Below are 26,040 nucleotides of genomic sequence, written 5' to 3'. Positions count from 1 at the left end.
AGCTTTGAGGTCAGCTGCATCATTTTTATAAGGTTGGGATTTTAGTGAGGCTCTTGAATGATCCAGAAGAACAAGCAAATATGGATTCTTGGGAAAGCAGACAGACTGATATGACCTGTGGTAATGTTAATGACAGTCTAAGTCTACTAGTGGGTTATGTCACATTATGTAGCCAGGTTGCATGATATAGAAGCTCCAATATGAGGGGTAACTTGAAGCTTCTGAACCGTAAATCTACAATAGGGCCCTCAACTGCCATGTGCCATTAATAATATTGGTTTATTCTAGGTGATTGTTCTGCCTCCCTGGGATAGACCACTTTTGCTCATCCTCCAGGACACCCACTGATCAGCACGATGAAGGGGCTACTGCATGGTTTATCCAGTCACAGCAGCTCATTTACACCAGTGGTTGTGCCTGGTAATACCGCTTGCCATATGTATTTGATTGGCAGGCATCCATAAGGTCAGATCCCCACTGATCAAACACGATCATGAAAATTAGAATGGTAATTTTGTTTTCAAATTATCTTACAGCTCCCGCGTGCGACGTGGACCCAGAGTTAAGAAGGGTCTGTGAATCTGAGGAAATCTCTGAGGATGAATGTGTAGAGAAAGGCTGCTGCTTTAACTCCAGAATGGAAGGCTATCCTCGGTGTTACTTCCCCAAGGAAGGTAATCTTCAATGATTATTCCACTTTTAATAACATTATACACATTAAATAACAGATTTAGTGTTATGTCAAGCTGAGTCTATGCTTTTGTCTCCCTCCTGCAGCTCCCTCCTCCTCTACCACTTTCCCCTCTACATAGATTTCTATGAGCAGCATGATACAGCTCCCTCCCCCACCTACTGTTATCCTTTTTGGTGACTCCATTACTTTTTTATTTTTGTTAAATCTCTTTTTTATTAAAATTTCAATTCAATTTCTCACATAATAGCATTTCAATACAAAAAACATTTCTCATTTACAACATTGAGACATTTAAATATAGCAAAACTGAGGGCTTGCAATATTAAGTTTGGGAACGTCCTCAATTCTTTAACATATCAGTATAAAATAATCCTACTATTCTTCCTGAGAATCTGCTATACAAGCATTCCAAACAAACTCTATTTAACACAACATATCAATTGAAAATTTTTGATTTACATACTCATACCATAGGAGGAGTAAGGGTATGATAAATGAGATGTGGGGAGATGGGGGAGCGGGGGCGAGGAGAGAATACCACTGTTTGTTATATTTCTATCTCTCAAAAGGTCCCTTGTTCCAGTTCTCAATGTTTTAATGGTTCTACCTCAGATTACTACCTGTTTTCGATGTGCCATATGTGAGGGATGGTATTTGCCTACCCTACTAGTAAGGCTGCCTGTCTACAGGCGTTGTGTTATCCCGCGGCAGATCTCCGCCGCGGAGCCACCGCCCGGGAGCAGGAACCGGCAGACGGATCTCCGCTGTCAGCCTATCTGACAGATAGACTGACCGCGGAGGATTGCAGCAGTTCGCAGCTGTAAATTGATGGCTGCGAAAGGGGAATCGCAATGATTCTCCCTAGCAACGCTATGAAAAAGTGTGCATTGCGTTCTCCGCGGCCAAATTATCGCCACGGGGAACACAATTTAATAACGCCCGTGGACAGGCAGCCTTACTTTCTTATGCTGTGTAGTGAAAATGTTATACAATTTGAGCTGAGTATTGCTGCCATGGTGATCTTATTTTTAGAAAGGAAATTTGTGAGTGGTTAGTCCAACTAATGATTGCTTCAAATCCATAGATTTGTTTAACCCCTTAATGACGCGGACCCTTTTTGTTTTTCCATTTTCCTTTTTTCCTCCCCCCTTCCAAAAAATCGTAACGCCTTTAGTTATCCATCGACGTAGCTGTATGAGGGCTTGTTTTCTTGCAGGACAAGCTGTTTTTTTAAATGGTGCCATTTACTGTACCATATAATGGACTGAAAAACTTTTGAAAAATTCTAAGTGGAGTAAAATGAAAAAACAAAAACGAGATTCCGCCATCTTTCAGTGCGTCTTGTTTCTAAAGCGCACAAACTGCTACATAAATGACATGATATCTTCATTCTATTGGTCAGTGCGATTACTACGATACCAAACTTGTATGGTGTTTTTTCTACCGTACTACTCTTTTTTTTTTTCAAAGACATTTCATTTTTTAAAATTATTTTCTGCCGCCTTCTTCTGCATGCAAAATCTTTTTTATTTTTCTGTCGACGTAGTTGCGTGAGGGCTCATTTTTTTGCGGGACGTCCTGTAGTTTATGATAGTACCCATTTATAGTTTATGTTAGTACCCTATATCGCCCGTGGACAGGCAGCCTTACTTTGTTATGTTGTGTAGTGAAAATGCTATATGACGTGATCTGCCTATTGCTGCCATGGTGACTATATTTTTAGAAAAGACATTTGTGAGTGGTTAGTCCCACGGGAATGGCTTGATAAGGCAGCTTCCGGATGCCGTGACACCTGCACGGCTCCCCTGAGCATATTAACATCTTCTTCCCCACTTTTGCCACAATCACCAATCAGGTTGCTGGAATTGTGAGTCAGCCAACCCAAATGACCAATCAGATTGCTGGAATTGTGAAAACAAAGAAAATCAGGTTGCGAGAAGCCAACCCAAACAACCAATCAGGTTGCTGGAATTGCTGATTGTTGCAGAAGTGAGAAAGAAGATATTAACATGCACCCCGAGGCTCCAGGATGTACCCTTACGTCCTTGTCGTGAAGGGGTTAATCTTGTTTTTCTAAAGAGCTACCATCGCAGAGTCTGGGTTTCTCCCGAAGAGAGGGATCAACGTTTTTGCTGCTTTAATTACATTTGAAGCTATGTAATTAAATTCTGACAGCAGCATTTAAATCCCAGAACGATGCTCGGGGATCCCGTACGGGCCCCCCCTGGGGAGATTTGGGGAGGCATATTAACATCTTCTTCCCCACTTCTGCAACAGTCAGCAATTCCAGCAACCTGATTGGTTGGTTGGATTTGCTGATTCACAATTCCAGCAACCTGATTGGTGATTGTTGCAGAAGTGGGAAAGATGTTAATATGCCATCGGGGTATGTATGAAGAGAGATCGCGAGGTGACCTCTCTTCATACAACACGGGCGTCAGCTGTTTATTACAGCTGACACCTGTGGGCAATAGGTGCAATTGGCCCTGCGTCCGATCGCATCTGTTAACCCTTTAAATGCCGCTGTTATTTCTGACAGCGGCATTTAAATCCCCCAAACGAGAGATCGCAGGGAGCTATACTGATGTAATCGCAGCTGGGCTCCTTCTGAAAGCAGACTGCCTATCAAGCACTCCCCGTTGAGTCGCTTGATAGACTGACTGTCAGATTGCAGTATGATGTAATGCTATGGCATTACATCATACTGCAGGAGCGATCAAAGCATCACTAATTCTGGTCCTCCAGGGGATCTAAAAAAAGGTAAAAAAGATCAATAAAGTTTTATTAATTATAAAAAAAAAATAAAAGTAATAAAATTTTAAATCACCCCCTTTTTGCCATATCTCTAATAAAAAAATCTAAACCATAAGACAAAAATACATATTTGGCATTGCTGCGTTTGTAGAAGTCCGATCTATCAAAGTAGAGCATTATTTATCCCGCATGGTGAACGTCGTCCGGAAAAAAAAATAAAGAGCATCAGAAATGCACTTTTTCAGTCACCCTGTCTCCCAGAAAAAATGCATTAAAAAGCGATCATTAAGCCGTTTCCAAAATGGTACCAATATAAACTACAGGTCATCTACCAAAAAATAAGCCCTTGCACAACTATGTTGACAGAAAAATAAAAAGTTATTGCGTACAGAAGGTGGCGACAGAAAATAATTTAAAACAATTAAATGTCTTTAAAAAAAATAAAAGTAGTACAGCAAAAAACAAAAACTATACAAGTTTGGTATCGTAGTAATCATACTGACCCATAGAATAAAGTTATCAGGTCATTTTTGTTGCAGTTCGTGCGCTGTAGAAACAAGACGTGCCAAAAATGGCAAAATGTCGTTTTTGGTTTTTATTTCACTTTACTCCACTTAGAATTTTTTTTTAAGTTTTTCAGTACATTATATAGTAAAAATGGAAAAAAAGGGCTGTTTCATTATGCGGTTTATAAGGTTTTTCCTGCCAAGCCATGAAATTAGGAGGAGATCCTTTGAATGAAGTAGCTCTTTCATTACTTTTAAAATTGGTAGAATGTTAGTTTTAAATAAATCTGATAACTTTTTTGTGAGTTTAGGCCACTTCCACATGGGCAATTTTTTTCACACGATTTTGTCACAAAGCGACAGTACAACAAATCACATGTATATAAAGCCCATGCTTTCCTAAGAGTTCTTCCACACGAGCGATGTGTTCTAGCCTGCGATATTGTTAGACCATATAATTGCGGCATGCTTTACAGAGCCGCAATCTGCGATATTTTGTAGCCCATGTTTCCTATGGATCCTTCAATTGTGTTGCTCGATGAATCAATCATAGCCATTCAGTGATTCAATAAATGTCTGTGATTGGGTCATTGAGCACTGGCTCTGATTGGCTGAGCACCGTAGCACTCAGCTAATCAGAGGCAGCGCCTCCTGGAGGTGAAGACTTTCCAATTCCTGACCAGAAAAGATGCCTGAAAACAACTGACGGGAATCGGGGAGAAGACGCCGAAGAGTTGACAGCGCTTCTTAGGTGATGTATGGTCTTTTTATGCAGCTTGGCCTTATTTTCTGAGTAGGGCTTATATTTTAAGTCCCCCCCCCCCCTCGAAAATCCTTGCCCGTGGTGCTACAATTCGTTCGACTTTATAACACTACATGCAACTTTGTAACAACGCAGCGATATTGCATGGACCACCGATGGAATATCACTGTGATTTTCTCATGGATGGTTTAGGTATAGGTACAGGTACAGATGACTGTAGGCTGTATGGTTTAGGTATGCTTTCAGCTGCAGTTGACTACAGGCTCTATGTTTTGGGTCTTGGGGTATAATTTAGAGCTGGATATAGAACTGAAAAAAAAAATAACACAGATGTCAGCAATCAGAGAGAGATGTCACCTCTGATCACTGGAGGTAGAGAGTAGCTTTACACGGGATAACTATTGACCGAAAACAATCACCAAAATGAGCGATTTTCCATGATTGTTCTGTTGTGTAAACACGGGACTCAACAAGGTATTAGACAAAAGAAAACAAAAAATCGCTCAGTAATTTCTAGTTGCTTTGTTTCAACTCACTGAAGCTAAATGACTAGTGAGTAGAGATGAGCGAGCACCAAAATGCTCGGGTGCTCGTTACTCGAGACGAACTTTTCGCGATGCTCGAGGGTTCGTTTCGAGTAACGTACCCCATTGAAGTCAATGGGCGACCCGAGCATTTTTGTATATCGCCGATGCTCGCTAGGGTTTTCATTTGTGATAATCTGGAAAATTCAAGAGAGTGATGGGAACGACACAGAAACGGATAGGGCAGTCGAGGGGCTACATGTTGGGCTGCATCTCAAGTTCCCAGGTCCCACTATTAAACCACAATAGCGGCAAGAGTGACTCATCACCACACTACCTCCAACAAACCACAATCACTGCCTGCATGACACTCTGCCGCCACTTCTCCTGGGTTACATGCTGCCCAACTCCCCCGCACGACCCAGTGTCCACAGCGCACACCAAAGTGTCCCTGCGCAGCCTTCAGCTGCCCTCATGCCACATGCTGGCCTCATAGCCACACCACCCTCATGTCTATTTATAAGTGCGTCTGCCATGAGGAGGAAGCGCAGGCACACACTGCAGAGGGTTGGCACGGCCAGGCAGCGACCCTCTTTAAAAGGGGCGGGGCGATAGCCCACAATGCTCTACAGAAGCAATGAGAACTACAATCCTGTGCCACCTCCGTCAGGAGCTGCACATGTGGGCATAGCAATGGGGAACCCATGTGCCACACACTATTCATTCTGTCAAGGTGTCTGCATGCCCCAGTCAGACCGGGGTTTTTTATAAGTAGACACAGGCAGGTACAACTCCCTATTAAGAAGTCCCTGTGGACCCACAGCATGGGTGGCTCCCTGGAACCCGCCGGCGGTACATACACTACCGTTCAAAAGTTTGGGGTCACATTGAAATGTCCTTATTTTTGAAGGAAAAGCACTGTACTTTTCAATGAAGATAACTTTAAACTAGTCCTAACTTTAAACAAATGCACTCTATACATTGCTAATGTGGTAAATGACTATTCTAGCTGCAAATGCCTGGTTTTTTGTGCAAAATCTACAAAGGTGAATAGAGGCCCATTTCCAGCAACTATCACTCCAGTGTTCTTATGGTACAATGTGTTTGCTCATTGGCTCAGAAGGCTAATTGATGATTAGAAAACCCTTGTGCAATCATGTTCACACATCTGAAAACAGTCTAGCTCGTTACAGAAGCTACAAAACTGACCTTCCTGTGAGCAGATTGAGTTTCTGGAGCATCACATTTGTGGGGTCAATTAAACGCTCAAAATGGCCAGAAAAAGAGAACTTTCATCTGAAACTCGACAGTCTATTCTTGTTCTTAGAAATGAAGGCTATTCCATGCGAGAAATTGCTAAGAAATTGAAGATTTCCTACAACGGTGTGTACTACTCCCTTCAGAGGACAGCACAAACAGGCTCTAACCAGAGTAGAAAAAGAAGTGGGAGGCCGCGTTGCACAACTAAGCAAGAAGATAAGCACATTAGAGTCTCTAGTTTGAGAAACAGACACCTCACAGGTACCCAACTGGCATCTTCATTAAATAGTACCCGCAAAACACCAGTGTCAACATCTACAGTGAAGAGGCGGCTGCGGGATTTTGAGCTTCAGGGCAGAGTGGCAAAGAAAAAGCCATATCTGAGACTGGCCAATAAAAGAAAAAGATTAAGATGGGCAAAAGAACACAGACATTGGACAGAGGAAGACTGGAAAAAAGTGTTGTGGACGGATGAATCCAAGTTTGAGGTGTTTGGATCACAAAGAAGAACGTTTGTGAGACGCAGAACAAATGAAAAGATGCTGGAAGAATGCCTGACGCCATCTGTTAAGCATGGTGGAGGTAATGTGATGGTCTGGGGTTGCTTTGGTGCTGGTAAGGTGGGAGATTTGTACAGGTTAAAAAGGGATTCTGAATAAGGAAGGCTATCACTCCATTTTGCAACGCCATGCCATACCCAGTGGACAGCGCTTGATTGGAACCAATTTCATCCTACAACAGGACAATGACCCTAAACACACCTCCAAATTGTGCAAGAACTATTTACAGCAGAAGCAGGCAGCTGGTATTCTATCGGTAATGGAGTGGCCAGCGCAGTCACCAGATCTGAACCCCATTGAGCTGTTGTGGGAGCAGCTTGACCGTATGGTACGCCAGAAGTGCCCATCCAACCAATCCAACTTGTGGGAGATGCTTCTAGAAGCGTGGGGTGCAATTTCACAAGCTTAGCTCAACAAATTAACAGCTAGAATGTCAAAGGTGTGCAATGCTGTAATTGCTGCAAAAGGAGGATTCTTTGACGAAAGCAAAGTTTGATGTAAAAACAATGTTATTTCAAATACAAATCATTATTTCTAACCTTGTCAATGTCTTGGCTCTATTTTCTATTCATTTCACAACGCATGGTGGTGAATAAGTGTGACTTTTCATGGAAAACACAAAATTGTTTGGGTGACCCCAAACTTTTGAACGGTAGTGTAAATAAATCCCATTGCAGTGCCCAGCACAGCTGAGGTAACGTCAGGTTTAATGCAGGTGGGCTTTGGCCCACACTGCATGCCCCAGTCAGACTGGGGTACTTTAGTTCAGGCCACGTGTCCAGCTTCAACACCCAGTAGTTGTAGGGGGCAGAGGCATCACGGAGGACGGTCGTGCGATCGGCTACGTACTCCCTCACCATCCTTTTACAGTGCTCCTGCCGACTCAGCCTTGACTGGGGAGCGGTGACACAGTCTTGATGGGGAGCCAGAAAGCTGTCAAAGGCCTTAGAGAGTGTTCCCCTGCCTGTGCTGTACATGCTGCCTGATCTCCGCACCTCCCCTGCTACCTGGCCCTCGAAACTGCGCCTTCTGCCACTAGCGCTGTCGGATGGGAATTTTACCATCAGCTTGTCCGCCAGGGTCCTGTGGTATAGCATCACTCTCGAACCCCTTTCCTCTTCGGGTATGAGAGTGGAAAGGTTCTCCTTATACCGTGGGTCGAGCAGTGTGTACACCCAGTAATCCATAGTGGCCAGAATGCGTGTAACGCGAGGGTCACGAGAAAGGCATCCTAACATGAAGTCAGCCATGTGTGCCAGGGTACCTGTACGCAACACATGGCTGCCCTCACTAGGAAGATCACTTTCAGGATCCTCTTCCTCCTCCTCCTCAGGCCATACACGCTGAAAGGATGACAGGCAAGCAGCATGGGTACCCTCAGCAGTGGGCCAAGCTGTCTCTTTCCCCTCCTCCTCATGCTCCTTCCCCTCCTCGACGCGCTGAGATATAGACATGAGGGTGCTCTGACTATCCAGCGACATACTGTCTTTCCCCGCCTCCGTTTCTGAGCGCAAAGCGTCTGCCTTTATGCTTTGCAGGGAACTTCTCAAGAGGCATAGCAGAGGAATAATGACGCTAATGATTGCAGCATCCCCGCTCACCATCTGGGTAGACTCCTCAAAGTTTCCAAGGACCTGGCAGATGTCTGCCAACCAGGCCCACTCTTCTGTAAAGAATTGAGGAGGCTGACTCCCACTATGCCGCCCATGTTGGAGTTGGTATTCCACTATAGCTCTACGCTGCTCATAGAGCCTGGCCAACATGTGGAGCGTAGAGTTCCACCATGTGGGCACGTCGCACAGCAGTCGGTGCACTGACAGATTAAACCGATGTTGCAGGGTCCGCAGGGTGGCAGCGTCCGTCTTGGACTTGCGGAAATGTGCGCATAGCTGGCGCACCTTTCCGAGCAGGTCTGACAAGTGTGGGTAGCTTTTCAGAAAGCGCTGAACCACCAAATGAAAAACGTGGGCCAGGCATGGCACATGCGTGAGGCTGCCGAGCTGCAGAGCCGCCACCAGGTTACGGCCGTTGTCACACACGACCATGCCCGGTTGGAGGCTGAGCGGTGAAAGCCAGCGGTCGGTCTGCTCTGTCAGACCCTGCAGCAGTTCGTGGGCCGTGTGCCTCTTCTCTCCTAAGCTGAGTAGTTTCAGCACGGCCTGCTGACGCTTGCCCACCGCTGTGCTGTCACGTCGCGCAACACCGACTGCTGGCGATGTGTTGCTGCTGACACATCTTGATTGCGAGACAGAGGTTGCGTAGGAGGAGGAGGAGGAGGAGGGTGGTTTAGTGGAGGAAGCATACACCGCCGCAGATACCAGCACCGAGCTGGGGCCCGCAATTCTGGGGGTGGGTAGGATGTGAGCGATCCCAGGCTCTGACTCGGTCCCAGCCTCCACTGAATTTACCCAATGTGCCGTCAGGGAGATGTAGTGGCCCTGCCCGCCTGTGCTTGTCCATGTGTCCGTTGTTAAGTGGACCTTGGCAGTAACCGCGTTGGTGAAGGCGCGTACAATGTTGCGGGAGACGTGGTCGTGCAGGGCTGGGACGGCACATCGGGAAAAGTAGTGGCGACTGGGAACCGAGCAGTGCGGGGCCGCTGCCGCCATCATGTTTTTGAAAGCCTCCGTTTCCACAAGCCTATACAGCAGCATCTCCAGGCTGATCAATTTGGCTATGTGCACGTTTAACGCTTGAGCGTGCAGGTGCGTGGCGGCGTACTTGCGCTTGCGCTCAAACAGTTGCACTAGAGACGGCTGGACGGTGCGCTGAGAGACATTGCTGGATGGGGCCGAGGACAGCGGAGGTGAGGGTGTGGGTGCAGGCCAGGAGACGGTAGTGCCTGTGTCCTGAGAGGGGGGTTGGATCTCAGTGGCAGGTTGGGGCACAGGGGAAGAGGCAATGATGCAAACCGGAGGCGGTGAACGACCTTCGTCCCTTGTGGGGTGCTTGGCCATCATATGTGTGCGCATGCTGGTGGTGGTGAGGCTGGTTGTGATGGCTCCACGGCTGATCTTGGCACGACAAACCTTGCACACCACAGTTCGTCGGTCGTCTGCACTCTCAGTGAAAAACTGCCACACCTTTGAGCACCTCGGCCTCTGCAGGGTGGCATGGCGCGAGGGGGCGCTTTGGGAAACAGTTGGTGGATTATTCGGTCTGGCCCTGCCTCTACCCCTGGCCACTGCACTGCCTCTTCCAACCTGCCCTGCTGCTGCACTTGCCTCCCCCTCTGAAGACCTGTCCTCAGTAGGCTTAGCAAACCTGGTGGGGTCAGTCACCTCATCGTCCAGCTGCTCTTCCTCCGAATCCTCTGTGCGCTCCTCCCTCGGACTTACTGCAATTACTACTACCTGAGTGATAGACAACTGTGTCTCATCGTCATCGTCCTCCTCACCCACTGAAAGCTCTTGAGACAGTTGTCAGAAGTCCCCAGCCTCATCCCCCGGACCCCGGAAACTTTCCAAAGGTTGGGCATCGGTCACGACAAACTCCTCCGGTGGGAGAGGAACTATTGCTGCCCATTCTGGGCAGGGGCCCGAGAACAGTTCCTGGGAGTCTACCTGCTCCTCAGAATGTGTCATTGTAATGGAGTGAGGAGGCTGGGAGGAAGGAGGAGCAGCAGCCAGAGGATTCAGAGTTGCAGCAGTGGACGGCGTAGAAGTCTGGGTGGTCGATAGATTGCTGGATGCACTTTCTGCCATCCACGACAGGACCTGCTCACACTGCTCATTTTCTAATAAAGGTCTACCTCGTGGACCCATTAATTGTGAGATGAATCTGGGGACACCAGAAACGTGCCTCTCTCCTAATCCCGCAGCAGTCGGCTGCGATACACCTGGATCAGGAGCTCGGCCTGTGCCCACACCCTGACTTGGGCCTCCGCGTCCTCGCCCGCGTCCTCTAGGCCTACCCCTCAGCATGGTGTATTACGAGTAGAGCAGAAACAGAACGCTGTAATTAAATGTGCCGCTTATTGGCCTGTGGTTGGAGGCTGACTTCGCTTACGGAACGCACAGCAGAGCCAGGAAACAATTTTGCGCACGCCTGTAGTGAGACGTAGGTGCGTATGACTGAGCTAGTGGAATTCACAGCGCAGAAGCAGTCAAGTGGCCAAAGGGCAGTGGTAGGCCTTAAGTATTTTGCTTCAATTTTTTTAAATGGTGAGCTGAAACACCAGACAGATACTGTATGCAGCGTATATTATGTATACTGTTTCCCTCTGGCGCTATAACGGCGGTGATGTAACGGAGACAGCAGAGCCAGGAAACAATTTTGCACAAGCCTGCTGTAACGCTTTGCTGCGTATTAATTAGGACTACTACCCCCAGCAGACACGCAGTACACTGAAGACGGTCACAGGCAGACCAAATATAGTATTTTTCCCCATTTATTTTAAAAAGCCCACTGCCTATATAGACAGTATATCTCTTTCACCTTTCCCACTTTGCCTGCCTCACCAGTACTGCCCCTATGCTGAGTTAAATGACTGCAGACTGAGGACGCAATGGTCTGCACGCCCGATATACCAAAAAAAAAATTGTGCAACACTGCTAAAAGCAGCCTCAACAGTACTGCACACGGTCAGATGTGGCCCTAAGAAGGACCGTTGGGGTTCTTCAAGATGAATATAACACCTAACGCTCTTCCTATAGCAGCTAAAGCAAGACAGCACTTTCCCTGATCTCTGTCAGAATGCATCTGTGGCGAGCCGCGGGCGGGGCAGATTTTTATACTTGGGTGACACCTGATCTCCCCAGCCACTCACTGCAGGGGGGTGGTATAGGGCTGGAACGTTACAGGAGGAAGTTGTAATGCCTTCCATGTCTTTCTATTGGCCAGAAAAGCGCACAAATGTCTCAGAGATGAAAGTGAAAGTAACTTGAACATCGCGTGGTGCTCGTTTCGAGTAACGAGCATCTCGAACACCCTAATACTCGAACGAGCATCAAGCTCGGACAAGTACGCTCGCTCATCTCTACTAGTTAGCGACTCGCTCTTACTGTAAACAGGCAGTTGTTCAACTTTGAACGACTGCCAATTCACAGTGTCCGAAAGAGAACTACATTGCATTCTACCTCCATTCACTGAACGACTATCGCTGCTGTGTGAAAGTGAAGGAACAATAGTCATTGCGACAGCTGTCATTTGCCTTTGGTCCAGACAGTTGTGATGCGTAAAGTAACCCTAAATGTAATGTAATCACTATCAGTGTGTAGAGCAGGCATCTGACTATTATATGGTGACAGTTTTATATTAAAGCATCCTAGAGCTTAACCATTGTATCTAACGAAGCTAACTGTTATAAAAGTTGTCTTGTAGATATAGTGCCTGTGGGATGACAGATAGATAGATAGATAGATAGATAGATAGATAGATAGATAGATAGATGTTAGTGTGGCATGGGTGGGCCTCCTAAGAGAAGCAATGATGCTGCAGAAAGCTCAGAGCAGACCACAGTCAGCAGTCATCAAGTGCGGTAAGAGGGGGGAAGGAGGTCTGAGCAGAATCTTTGCACCCAGGCCCCTGAGCCTTTAGCTACACTCCTGCCCATTATAACTACCTTCAACCTGACATTAGATCTATGTTGGCTCATTTTAGTAAATCACCCCATATTGGGCAAGATTTTAACCAAAATCTGTAGAGTCTATATGAATGTTGGATTGAGCATGTGGTGCAATTTTCTTACACATCTTTGTATATGCTTCAATGTTCTTGCAATTTACAGTATGTTGGGCGAGCGTCTAAACAAGCACGGATTAAGTCTGAAAAACCAATTCCTGCACCACAGTATTTCTCCCCATTTTAATTTTACCACTTCGAATGTTGTACCATTAGAAATAGTACAAGATACATTCCGCAGTGTCATTCTCTCTCATACACGTGTGCTTGTTTTCTTTTCTTCTTTCCCCTGTCTTTTTCGCCTCTTGTATTTCCTTTTTTTTTTAAATTCATATTATGCTCCATACGATATGTTTCATTGCTTTAGCTGCTGAGGTATTGTTCCATCTTCCTATTTGCATAAATTTCCCAGAGGAGCATGGATGGCCTTATAAGTCTCCTCACTAGGTTTTCGCCCCAAGGAGAAACCATACACTTTCCACACTACATCAAAGGCCTCTCACCTAGCCAGACCAGCCAGCCTACTGCAAACGGATGAGGGGCAAATACCCCCGAAAGCCTCCTTACTAGTTTCTCCCCCTAAGGGGAAACCATAACCTTCCTGACCTACATCAAAGGCCTCTCATTTGGCCAAGTCAGCAAACTTAATTGTACACCGATGAGGAGCAAATAGTCTGAAGCAGCTGTCTGTTTATGGTTTATCTTTTCCTTTTGGAGAAGATTCTGGCTTTGGCTTTTACTTGTATTCATTGGTTCAGGGATTGTTAAGAGGTCTGATATTTACTTGCAGGAATGTTGTCTTCCAATAGGTTTTACCTGCCACCTCAGCGTGCTGCCAGGTGGGCCCTTTGACAAAATGCCAGTGCTCTTTGCAAATGCCAGTGCCCACCGGATATTCACCAGCTCCTCAGTGAGCTAGACGAGGCCTGGCTGTTTGCTAACTGCAAAAATACTCGTTTTCATTTTTTTATTCACCCCATTCACACACAGCAGATATTTGTTGATTTGAGGTCAGCTGCATCATTTTTATAAGGTTGGGATTTTCGTGAGGCTCTTGAATGATCCAGAAGAACAAGCAAATATGGATTCTTGGGAAAGCAGACAGACTGATATGACCTGTGGTAATGATAATGACAGTCTAGGTCTACTAGTGGGTTATGTCACATTATGTAGCCAGGTCCCATGATATAGAAGCTCCAATATGAGCGGTAACTTGAAGCTTCTGAACCCCAACAGTAAATCTGGAATAGGGCCCTCAGCTGCCATGTGCCATTAATAATATTGGTTTATTCTAGGTGATTGTTCTGCCTCCCTGGGATAGACCACTTTTGCTCATCCTCCAGAACACCCACTGATCAGCACAATGAAGGGGTTTCTACATGGTTTATCCAGACACAGCAGCTCATTTACACCAGTGGTTGTGCCTTGTAATACTGCTTGCCATATGCATTTGATTGGCAGGCATCCGTAAGGTCAGATCCCCACTGATCAAACACAGATCATGAAAATTAGAATGGTAATTTAGTTTTCTAATTATCTTACAGATCCCGAGTGCGACCTGAACCCAAAGTTAAGAATGCTCTGTGGATCTGAGGAAATCTCTGAGGATGACTGTAAAAAGATAGGCTGCTGCTTTGACCCCAGCATGGAAGGCAATCCTCTGTGTTACTACTCTAAGAAAGGTAACCTTCAATGTTTATTCCCCTTTCAATAACATTATACACATTAAATAACAGATTTAGTGTTATGTCAAGCTGAGTCTTTGCTTTTGTCTCCCTCCTGCAGCTCCCTACTCCTCTACCACTTTCCCCTCTACATAGATTTCTATGAGCAGCATGATACAGCTCCCTCCCCCACCTACTGTTATCCTTTTTGGTGACTCCATTACTTTTTTATTTCTATTAAATCTTTTTTGTTAAATTTTTTATTAAAATTTCAATTCAATTTCTCACAGAATAGCATTTCAATACAAAAAACATTTTTCATTTACAACATTTTTTAGACATTTAAATATAGCAAAGCTGAGTGCTTGCAATATTAAGTTTGGGAACGTCCTCAATTCTTCAACATATCAGTATAAAATAATCCTACTATTCTCCCATTTGACTCATACCATAGGAGGAGTAAGGGTATGATAAATGAGATGTGGGGAGATGGGGGAACAGGGGAGAGGAGAGAATACCACTGTTTCTTATATTTCTGTCTCTCAAAAGGTCTCTTGTTCCAATTCTCAATGTTTTAATGGTTCTACTTCAGATTACTACCTGTTTTCAGTGTGTCATATGTGAGGGATGGTATTTGCCTACCCTACTAGTTACTTTGTTATGTTGTGTAGTGAAAATGTTATATGACTTGAGTGAGTATTACTGCCATGGTGATCATATTTTAAGAAAGAACATTTGTGATTGGTTAGTCCAACTGATGATTACTTCAAATCTATGGATTTGTTTAATCTTGTCTTTCCAAAGAGCTACCGTTGGAGAGTCTGAGTTTCTCTACAAGAGAGGGATCAAAGTTTTTGTGGCTTTAATTACATATGAAGCCAACTTATCTCTCAGTTGGTTGAAGTAGGTGCTGGGTCTACTTAAGAAAATGACAGTATCACCTATTTTTTTAGGATGAGTACCTAATTTTTTAATCCTAGGGCATTTGCACCATATATGTAGATATGAGCCCTTATGTTTCTGAAATCTCCAACACCTGTCCAACCCATGAAGCCATCTGGCCAGTAGTTTATAGTGATGTTCATGCAGCCGAACACTTGGAGAGACACCATATGTAACCTTGAAAATTGTTTTGAGCTCTGCATCAGATATCCCAACACCCAATTCCTTTTCCCAAGAAGAGATATAAATCAGCCTACTGGCGGTTAAAGGGGCTGTCTCGCGAAATCAAGTGGGGGTAAGCACTTCTGTATGCTCCGTTGCTGCCAAGCGGAGCCGAAGGGAGAAGACCGCACAGCAAAAAAAAAGCAAGAAGACATCAGAATTAGACGGAGCCATGGCGACGGGGACGCCAGCAACGGAGCAGGTAAGTGAGTAACTTCTGTATGGCTCATATTTAATGCACGATGTATATTACAAAGTGCATTAATATGGCCATACAGAAGTGCTTACCCCCACTTGATTTCGCGAGACAACCCCTTTAAGGCAGTGGTGTAATTTTTTGTTAGCAAAGTTATCTTCCTTGCCTTTTTTCCCTGTGTTACTGGTTAGCTTCTCAAAGTCAACGGTCTCGAGGAGGGATGTTGTTTTTTAAAGCTTGTTATGTATGTTGTGATATGTGCTAGGTGTAAGCAAGAGATTTTGTGGCAAGTGTGTTAGCTATCTCCAAGGGGGCTTTGTGTCTTATTACCTGCAGATCTCCAATCATTAGACCTCTAAACATTTTCCAAGTTTATTCTGGTTGGGTGGTAGTCGCCTTCATTGTAAGTTGCAGTAATTGGAGTGGAGTAAGTGTTGTTGGAAAGGGCACCAAAGAGGCTTTAAGGTGGTCCCATGTCTCACAGATACTTCTTAACACTAGACTGAACTCCTTTAGGCTGCATTCAGACGAACGTATATCTGCTCGGTTTTCACGCAGAGCCGATATGCGTTGTCCTCGTGTACAGGGGGGGGGGGGATGGAAGAGCCAGGAGCAGGAACTGAGCTCCCGCCCCCTCTCTGCCTCTTTTCCGCCCCTCTGCACTATTTGCAATGGGGAGAGGTGGAACGGGGGCGGGGCTAATTCTAGGAACTTAGCCCCGCCCCACCTCCTTTCATTGCAAATAGTGCAGAGGGGCGGAGAGGAGGCAGAGAGGGGCCGGGAGCTCAGTTCCTGCTCCTGGCTCTTCCATCCTCCCCCCCCCCTGCACACAAGGACAACGTATATCGGCTCGGCATGAAAACCGAGCCGATATACCTTCGTGGGAATGCACCCTTAACCTGTAGATGCTAGGTCTTGGAAATCAAACATTCCTATCTCCTTGTATGGTTTCCGCTAATCTTTTTAGCTTGTGGTTTTTAATTGGAAATGTTAGGTCGAGCCATCTATTCAATGGAATTGTTTTGCAATATTCTGTTAGATCTAGAAGACTTACTCCTCCATTGTGCTTTTTCTTTCTCATTAGGGAATAAGCCAGATGGGAACGCCTGTGCTTCCAAAAATAGCCTGTGAAAAGCATACTAATTTTCTTGATGAATACTTGTGGAATATGTATAGACAGCAATTATATTTTATATAACAATTTGGGGAGCATGTACGTTTTAACCCTTTAACGACCGCCAATATGCCTTTTGATGTCCTGTATCAATGGCCTTTGTATAAAGAGAGATCGCGGGGTGACCTCTCTTCATACAGCATTAGTGTCAGCTGTTTATTACAGCCGACACCCGCGGGCAATAGCTGCAATTGGCCATGTGGCTGATCGCGGCTATTAACCCTTCAAATGCTGCTGTCAATTCTGACAGTGGCATTTAAATCCCCCAAACGAGAGATTGCATGGAGCCATACAGGTGTGAGGGCAGCCGGGGTCCTTCTGAAAGGACCCGTGGGGTGGCTTTATAGATTGCTTGTCAGATTGCAGTATTATGTAATGCTATGGCATTACATCATACTACAGGAGCGATCAAAGCATCGCTAGTTGTGGTCCTCCAGGGGGGGCTAAAAAAAAGTAAAAATAAGATCAATAAAGTTTTATTAATTGTAAAAAAAAAATAAAAGTAAAGTTTAAATCCACCCCCCTTTTGCCATATCTATAATAAAAATATCTAAACCATAAAACAAAAATACATATTTGGTATTGATGCGTCTGTAAAGTCCAGTCTATCAAAGTAGTGCATTATTTACCCCGCTCAGTGAATGTTGTCAGAAAATAAATAAATAAAGAATGCCAGAAATGCACTTTTTCAGTCAACCTGTCTCCCTGAAAAAATGCAATAAAAAGCGACCAAAAAGTTCTATGTATTCCAAAATGGTACCAACATAAGCTACATGACATCTCGCAAAAAATGCGAACTCGCACAACTATGTCAACAGAAAAATAAAAAATTATTGCGTACAGAAGATGGCGGCAGAAAATAATTAAAAAAAAATTAAATGCCTTTGAAAAAAATAAAAGAAGTACGGCAAAAAAAATAAAGTAACTATACAAGTTTGGTATCATAGTAATCGTACTAACCCATAGAATAAAGTTATCATGTCATTTTTGTTGCAGTTTGTGCGCCATAGAAACAAGACACACTGAAAGATGGAGGGATGTCGTTTTTGTTTTTCCTTTTGCTCCACTTAGAACTTTTAAAAAAAGTTTTTTCAGTAGATTATATGGTACATTAAATAGTAACATTAAAAATTACAACTCGTCCAGCAAAAAACAAACTTTCATACAGCGACGTCAATGGATAAATAAAGGAGTTACGATTTTTTAAAAGAGGGGATGAAAAAGCGAAAATGCAAAAAAAAGGGCCTCGTCAATAAAGTTTTCCTGCCAAGCCATGAACGATCATTTGAATGAAGTAGCTCTTTTAAAAGTAATAGAATGCTAGTTTAAAAAAAAATCTGATAACTTTTTTGTGAGTTTAGGCCTAGGGATGAGCGAGTATACTCGCTGAGGCACTACTCGCTCGAGTAATGTGCTTTAGACGAGTATCTCCCCGCTCGTCCCTAAAGATTCGGGGGCCAGCAGGGGGCGGGGAGCGGCGGGGGAGAGCGGGGAGGAACGGAGGAAAGATCTCTCTCTCCCTCCCTCCCGCTCGCTCTTCCCCGCTCCCCGCCGCAACTCACCTGTCAGCTGCGGCGGCCCCCGAATCTTTAGGGACGAGCAGGGAGATACTTGGCTAAGGCACATTACTCGAGCGAGTAGTGCCTTAGCGAGTATACTCGCTCATCCCTATTTAGGCCGCTTCCAGACAGGCAATTTTTTTCGCACGACTTTGTTACAGAGCAACAGTACAACAAATCACATGTATATAGAGCCCATGCTTTCCTAAGAGTTTTTCCACACAAGCGATGTGTTGTAGCCTGCGACACTGTTAGACCACAAAATCGTGGCATGCTTTATACAGCCGCAATTTGTGATCTTTTGTAGCCAATGTTTCCCTATGGATCCTTCCTTTGTGTTCCCTCGAATCCTGCTTTGTGTTGCTCGATGAACCAATCACAGCCATTCAGTGATTCAATAAATGTCTGTGATTGGGTCATCGAGCACTGGCTCTGATTTGCTGAGCTTCGCAGATTTTGACTTATTCAGCATCTCCATCAGCAATTTGATCTAGTTTGTGTTTGGGGCATATAGATTAGAAGATTCATCTTATTGTCCCCCTTATGAAGCTAAACCTACCTTCTCTGTCATCTCAGTTAATGGGTGACAGAGAATTTCCATAAAAAAACTATTTTACTGTATCTTTTCTCTTGACTGGAGTCTCATCCACTGCAGGCCGAAGTATATGGTGCAAAAACAGAGCCAAGGGCCAAAATAGAAGAGGGAAACGAGCAAAGCAAAAATCCAACCTAAGATTAAAAAAAAGTTAAATGTAAGTCGCTCTCTGATAGACGATTGGGTAGAACAGCATTTACTCAAGATGAAGAGATGGCTGGTTTTGAGGTAGATTTCGGGGACGAGCCCCTTTGTCAGTTCAGCTAGATTAAACACAGAGTGATATGCACAAATAAATAGTGGAGGAGTAATTAACAAAAAAGGGAAGAAGAAAAAAAAAGGGCGGAGAGGGGAGGGGAAAAAAACAAACAAAATCCATATGCATAATGAAATCTTATAAATGTATCAATGAATACGATAAATATATAAAAAGGAACATAGATATGAATGGTGATAAAATATATATGACCAAAAACGGAAATCTAAAGAGAATGTATACAGCCAGTAGATGTAAAAGGACATCAAATTTATACAAAGCAAACATCTGTTATAAAATAGGATGAAGACAAATCATCAGTTTAATAACAATTTTGAAAATATCAATATAAAGGAAGATGGACTGAAAATCGTGGGGTTGCTTATTGGGAAACATAATATAATTGCTCCACCCAAGAGGGTGCATATAGTGTATATTTGTATATGCATATAAAAATGAGAAAAAATGTCGATTGGAAAGCTAGGTTGGAATTGTATGCATCTACAGCATTGGGTTCATGATATGGAATAAAGTTTAAAACAAATAAAAAAATTCGCAATCAGCAAAAATAAGAATAAAATAAAATTAAAATAAAATTTAAAAAACAGCTCACTGACAGGATTCCTGGGGGGAGGGGTGGGGTGGGGGGGTCACACAATTCCAAAGATATAGGACTGATGTCCAGGTGCTGCCGCACTTTTTCTAGGTCTTCTGGCATGCCAATTGTGATTCATTGGCCAGTTTTGTTAATTGCAAGGTCAAATGGGAAAAGCCATGAATACTGGAGTCCTTCTTTTCTCAAGATTTCCAGTAGGGGTTTCATGAGCCGAAGCTCCTTAGCAAAAATTGGTAGAAGAATTCAGCTAACTGAGGAAGGGTACTTATTTAGACACAAAAAGAGTTTTTATCTGCCTATGGATCATCAGATTGTGAGATCCTGTGAAAAAAAAATAAATTATTGGTTGCATTCGGATTACCCATGAGGAAAGATCTTAATTAGAGATGAGCAAGCATACTCGCTAAGGACAATTACTCGATCGAGCATGGTCCTTAGCGAGTATCTCCCCGCTCGGAAGAAAAGGTTCGTCTGCCGTCGCGGGTGAGAAGGTGTGAGTTGCGGCAGTGAGCAGGGGGAGCGGGGGAGAGAGGGAGAGATCTCCCCTCCGTTCCTCCCCGCTCTCCCGCACCGCGCCCTGCCTGCCGCCAGCAGCCGAATCTTTGCTCCCGAGCTGGCAGGTACTCACTAAGGGCAATGCTTGATCAAGCAATTGCCCTTAGCGAGTATGCTCGGTCATCTCTAATCTTAATATTAAGAAAAACTTTTATTCCTTTTTTTATCGGTTGTAGGCAAACCCCTAAGTGGGAGTTTTACAAACATTCTTTAGAACAGTTAAAGCTTCTGAAGGGACTACTTCTTTGGGTCTTGTATATGCGATTGCTTTTGTGGTCAGAACTCTAATGTTGAGTTCACTAAAAAAATTTGAGCTGTGCCCACTATGGCGTTTGTATGAGGTCACCCTCAATGTGGAAATATAGAAGGAGAAGCATGTAGCTGAACAGAGCTTTTGCCAGAAGGTTTAAGACTCCTTGATACACTACCTTCAGTTATCCTCAGGAATCTTCTGTGATGAGAGAAGGGGGAGGGGATTGGTCTGGTTGAGCAGAGCTGGAACTGCTTCTTCCAGGCCCACTATTGTGCACTCAATGGCAGGGCCCTATCTTCCACTCCTCTGTGCTCCTTTGCTTCATGACTATCAAGTACCTCTTACACAGTTTTTATTGCTGCTGTGAGTGTCTTTGACAATGGTTAGGAGACTCTGCCCTCAACAGAGTGTCTCCCTGCCGGCTGCCTACACGGCGCCTGAGCAGTTTCAGGCCCAATAATGCAGGACCGTGGACCCTCCTCAAATGTCTCCTCACCTCCTCCCTAAGTCAGTGTCCAGGAAAAAAAGCTCCTGCTCTGCCGCTGGTAAGTGGATTTCTTCTTTCTCAGCTCACTGGTCTCCATAATAGTGTGATCTCGCAGGCCTTCTCACAACTCAAGTCCCTAGCTTCACAGGTTCCACTGGGCCACAATCTCTATTTCCTCCTCTATACTCAGAGGCAACTCTGGTGTTGAGATCTATAGGGCTGAGGTCCCAGAAGTCTGGATGCTAGCGGATTTAAGCTTCTTGTTTGAGGAGCTCCTGCTCCACACGTCTGGTCTTGTTGTAAGTTAAGCCACACCTCGACTCTATTGCTTTAGATGGGCTTTACGTGACAAATGGCAGTGGAGAGCAAATTAGTGACCAGAAATTTAGAGTGATTTTTCAGCACAAAAATATTATTGTAGGTAAATAAATTGATTTGCATTTTGCTAGTAAGTACACATTTGTTCAAAGCACAATGTGTAGTTAAAGTTCTTGTCCCCAATGTAAAATCTATAAAAGGGCCTCATCTGCCATGTAATATTTATAAATAACTAGAGTTCGTAAAAAGGTTCCAGAGCTTCATGGGTTTGTGAATCAATAAAAATATGGTAAAAAGATGAAATCAAATGAAATTTCATTTACTTTACAGTGGGGTCCCAAGACAGAAACCCCTCCCTAAACCCTAGGAGGCTAACGTCATTTTAATATACATAAATAAATAAGTGGGTACAACAATCAGGTATGCAATGCATTTTGGAGGTTCTACCTCCTTTGTCAAGATTAGATAAGCAAGATATAAAAGCATTGTATTTGTAATCTTCGAAAGTTTCCTCCCATCTGCACATCTGGGATTCTCTGTCTTGGACCTTTGAGCACTGCCCTTATTTTAAATGTACTATTGTGTTGCAGAAGGACTTTTAGGCCTCTCGGGCCCAAGTGTAGTGGCCCAGAGGGTCCTCCAGAATAGCCACATATTAATAAGTCCTGTCACACTTTGCTGTGTGCTTCCAGGAGACATAAAAAGTGCTGTACATTGGATTAACCTTGTTTCCCCTTTCTTCCTAAGCTTAAAGCTTGGCAACAGATGGCTGCTTATTGGCTGTGTCATGCCTTCACTCATTGGTCAAGGGGTGTGGTGAGAGCTCAGAGTGGGAAACTGTGTAGTGAGCTGGTATGCTGAGGGGGAGAAGAGAAGAAAGTGGGGGAAAAAGACAGGAAGTGAAGGAGTAGTTAGTGGGAGTCTGCTTTAGAGAGTCGTCGGAGGAGGGGGACGTGTAGGAGGAGGTCAGCAGAGCAAGCAGCTACAAAACGCTATTTCAGCAGGGAAGCCAGGATTCATCGGCTTCCTAGTCTGTCTGCAGTGAGGAGGTGAGAAGCTGGGACCCATTCCACTGAAACAGTGAGTTAAACAAAACCCGGTGAAGTCAAAGCCAGGCATAGTACAGAGGTCCATCTAAATCTCATCTCAAATTCCAGTAAACCCAAGAGATAACTAGGCCTGTGGGAACTTCTAATGTGTCACCTCCAGATATATATAGAGAAAGCGTTAAAGAGGAAACTGTGTTCATTCTAATTCAACTGTTTTGCAACATGTTGTTCTGCTGCATGTTTAATTGCTCTGCCAAATTACTGCAAGACTGCCTTTTGCTGTATTGTGTTACCATTATCTAGCTATAATAAATTGGTGCTATACAAATAACAAGATTTATTTATTTAATATAAGTGTGCTTAGCTGAGGTGTTCTCTCAGCATAGCCCATCTTTGTATGATTGGTAGGGTTTCACCATCCAGTATTTTCAGTGATCAGCACAATGAAGGGACGCAGCATTCTTTAGCCAGGCACAGCAGCTCATTTGCACTAGTTGTTGTGCCTGGTAGTACGGCTTGCCATATTCATTTGATTGGTAAGCAATAGCATTCAATAGGTCAGAACCCCACTGATCAAACACAGATCATGAAAATTAGAATAATACTTTTGTCTTCTAATTGTCTTACAGTTGTGTGTGATGTGAAAAAAAAACAAGCCTGTGGAGATAAAGACATTTCTGAGTCTGAATGTAAGGAGAAAGGTTGCTGCTTTGACCCTAGCCTCATTGACGAGCCTACTTGTTACTTCCCTCGGAAGGTAATCTTAAGGGTTATTCCATATGCACTGTCTTCAAAGTATAAGGGTAGGGAATAGGGAAGAGAGAGGAGTAATGGGGGGAGTTACCTTCGAACCATAGCTTGTACTATACTGTCTCTAATTTTATGAGAAAGGGATAGAGGGAGGGGGAATGGAAAAAGGAACAGGGGGGTGGAGATATCAGTGCACAAAACTAACTTACCTTTATTTTACTACTATTCAGCTTGAGTAAACGAAACATTTAAGCAAGTCCCAACAAGGACGTCACCAGAAGACCAGAAATAAAACTGGTCGGCGCACAGATCTCACTAACCCAGACAAATCATCGAGAAATGATCCACGGCTGAGTCACCCAGCAGCACTCACTTCTAAAACCATGTAATGAAAGTCACGGGTAACTTTTTGAATATGTAGCGGCAATATAATAATAATAAAGCTTTGCATTTTATGAAAAATAGCCTCATTCTTACTTCATTGTTTAGTGAAGCCTCCTCCGAATTCTTTCTCAAACATAGGAAGGTTTCTCCAAGAACATCTTTAGCCGAGGGGCCTCAGTGCTGGGCGATGTCTGTAGGAACGTCTTGTTCCCTGTTGCTGTAATTACATGCAAAAACTTATGCATTGAAGGGTACATTTGTATTTTTTTGGATCCAAATATCCAAAATTGGCCCATACAGTGTCAGGAGGGATATAACTAGTAAGATACATGTTAGAAAAGGAGATCACGCTATCCCAGAATTTCCTGACTTCTGGTCACTCCCACAGATAATGATACAACCTCACATCCAATGAACCACATTTAAAACAGCATGATGTGTCATAAATACTCATTACATATTCCCTTCTGGGAGTGAGATATGATCAATGACAAATATGTGTCTCATTATTGTAAATGGTGCTAAAGGGAGGTAGCGATAGGACTTTCTGATAGTCGTAAAGGCATATTCCTATCTCAACACTTCCGGGCTGAGATGAGAAACCTGATTGTGGTTTCAAGCCCACCTAACCGAGCTCTACGGAAACAGCTGAACATGGCAGCAATATGCTGTTTCGTTAACTCCAAATAAAGTAAATGAGAGTTATGGAAATAGCATAACTCACCATGAAACATTTATTTTCTTTAACCCCTTAAGGACATGGGCCAATTTAAATGCCGCTGTCAGAATTGAGCAGTGTGGCTTATTGGAGCTGTTACGGGTGGGTGTTGGCTGTAAGAAACAGCCAGCACCAGCGTTGCTTGAAGAGAGATTGCTGCGTGATCTCTCCTCATACATACCCCGATACTGCAGGATGTAACTGTACGTCCTATAGTATTAAAGGGTTAATTGAAGTTACAGAAACAGTCTAAACCTGTTGCCTTGGCCGATTTCACAAGGTGGTCGGTAAACCAGATGTGGGTTTTCAATCTCAGGGCTCAGTCACATGGGCGTTTTTAAGTGCGTTTATACGCGCGTAAAAACGTTCGCATTGCCTTTGTTTAAAAAAAAAAAAAAAAAACACCTACAAAAGATAGAACATATGGGTGGCAATGGATGTGGTCACGCGTTTTTTTGGACGCGTGTAGTGCAAACATTTTTACGCACGTATAAACGCACATAAAACCGCCCGTGTGACTGAGCCCTCAGCCTGAAAGTGCTAAAATGGTGTAATAGCCTGAGGCTGATCCTCCACTGACTGAGTCATAGTGGTATATGCAAAAATGCATAATTGTTAGTGACTAGCTTACTCTCTGCATTGAAACCATGCAATAACATGCAATAGCAGTAGAAAGATTGTGAGCTCACCTATTCCAATGGCCTTTAAATCCACTGCATCTTTGGAAGTACACAGGTAACACCGGTGAGCTGCAAGTCCCAGCAGCTGGAAAGTTTCTCCATAAAAAATAATTAAGTTGGTTTCTCGGTGCAAAAGCTTTTCCTTCCTTTATTATTTGCTTCTATTACATAGTGGAACACACATATAAAACCACTAGACATGTTTCGGCCAATAAACAGCCTTTCTAATAGCTTAACAGCACTATCACAAATGCAGACTTAGGGCTCAGTCAGATGAGCGTTTTTTTTAAGCATTTCTTTGTGTAAAACACAGGTTTCATAAATTTGAGTGACCGAAGCGTGCGTCATGGTAAAAAAAAAAAATCACACTTGGGTGCGTTCAAATTTCGCACATAAAGTGCGGTGCCATGGCTATTCCCTGAACAACGGGGAGTCCCCTCATCACTGAACACTGTGACAGCAATGTCACAGTGTTCAGTGACAAGAGGACTCCCCGTGGGGATGAAGAATTCCACTGCCCCAGCTGTCACAGCTGTGGCACAGGAGCACAATGTTTTCCCATTGCTTTCAATGGGGCCAGCACTTCTGCAGTCCTATTGAAAGCAATGGGCTGCCAGCAACCTCTGCAGTAATTTACCTTGTCCCGGCAGACGGAGTTCAGCGCGGCCTACAGTGGGTGTGAAGGGGGTGTGAGTCAGACCTGCCCCCTGATTGGCTCAGCCTGAGCCTGGGACAAGGTAAGTATATATATATTTTTTATTTTAACACATTTCTGGATGAATTGCAGGGAAGGGCTTCTATATTTAAGCCCTTCCCGACAATTCATCCCGCGCACGCCGGCAGCCCATTGCTTTCAGTGGAACCTGCTGTATTGCCGGCTCCATTGAATTCAATGGGCAAACATCGTTCTTCTCTGCCACAGCTGTTACAGCTGTGGCA

At 44.2% G+C, this 26,040-nt stretch overlaps 1 protein-coding gene across 1 annotated transcript; it reads left to right on the top strand.

The window, feature by feature from the left end:
- Nucleotides 1–587: 587 nt before the first annotated feature.
- LOC136624608 (trefoil factor 2-like) lies at nucleotides 588–23,781 on the top strand. Its single transcript, XM_066598565.1, has 4 exons — nucleotides 588–674; nucleotides 14,228–14,365; nucleotides 23,199–23,326; nucleotides 23,550–23,781. Exons 1-4 carry the CDS (start codon nucleotides 638–640, stop codon nucleotides 23,556–23,558), a joined length of 312 nt encoding a protein of 103 aa, XP_066454662.1. The 5' UTR covers nucleotides 588–637; the 3' UTR covers nucleotides 23,559–23,781.
- The last annotated feature ends 2,259 nt before the right edge of the window (nucleotides 23,782–26,040 follow it).

The sequence above is a fragment of the Eleutherodactylus coqui genome, chromosome 4 (assembly GCF_035609145.1).
Source record: "Eleutherodactylus coqui strain aEleCoq1 chromosome 4, aEleCoq1.hap1, whole genome shotgun sequence".
NCBI classification, from domain to species: domain Eukaryota; kingdom Metazoa; phylum Chordata; class Amphibia; order Anura; family Eleutherodactylidae; genus Eleutherodactylus; species Eleutherodactylus coqui.
The sequence above is the reverse complement of the archived record's forward strand: the minus strand, read 5'-3'. Positions and strand labels throughout refer to the sequence as shown.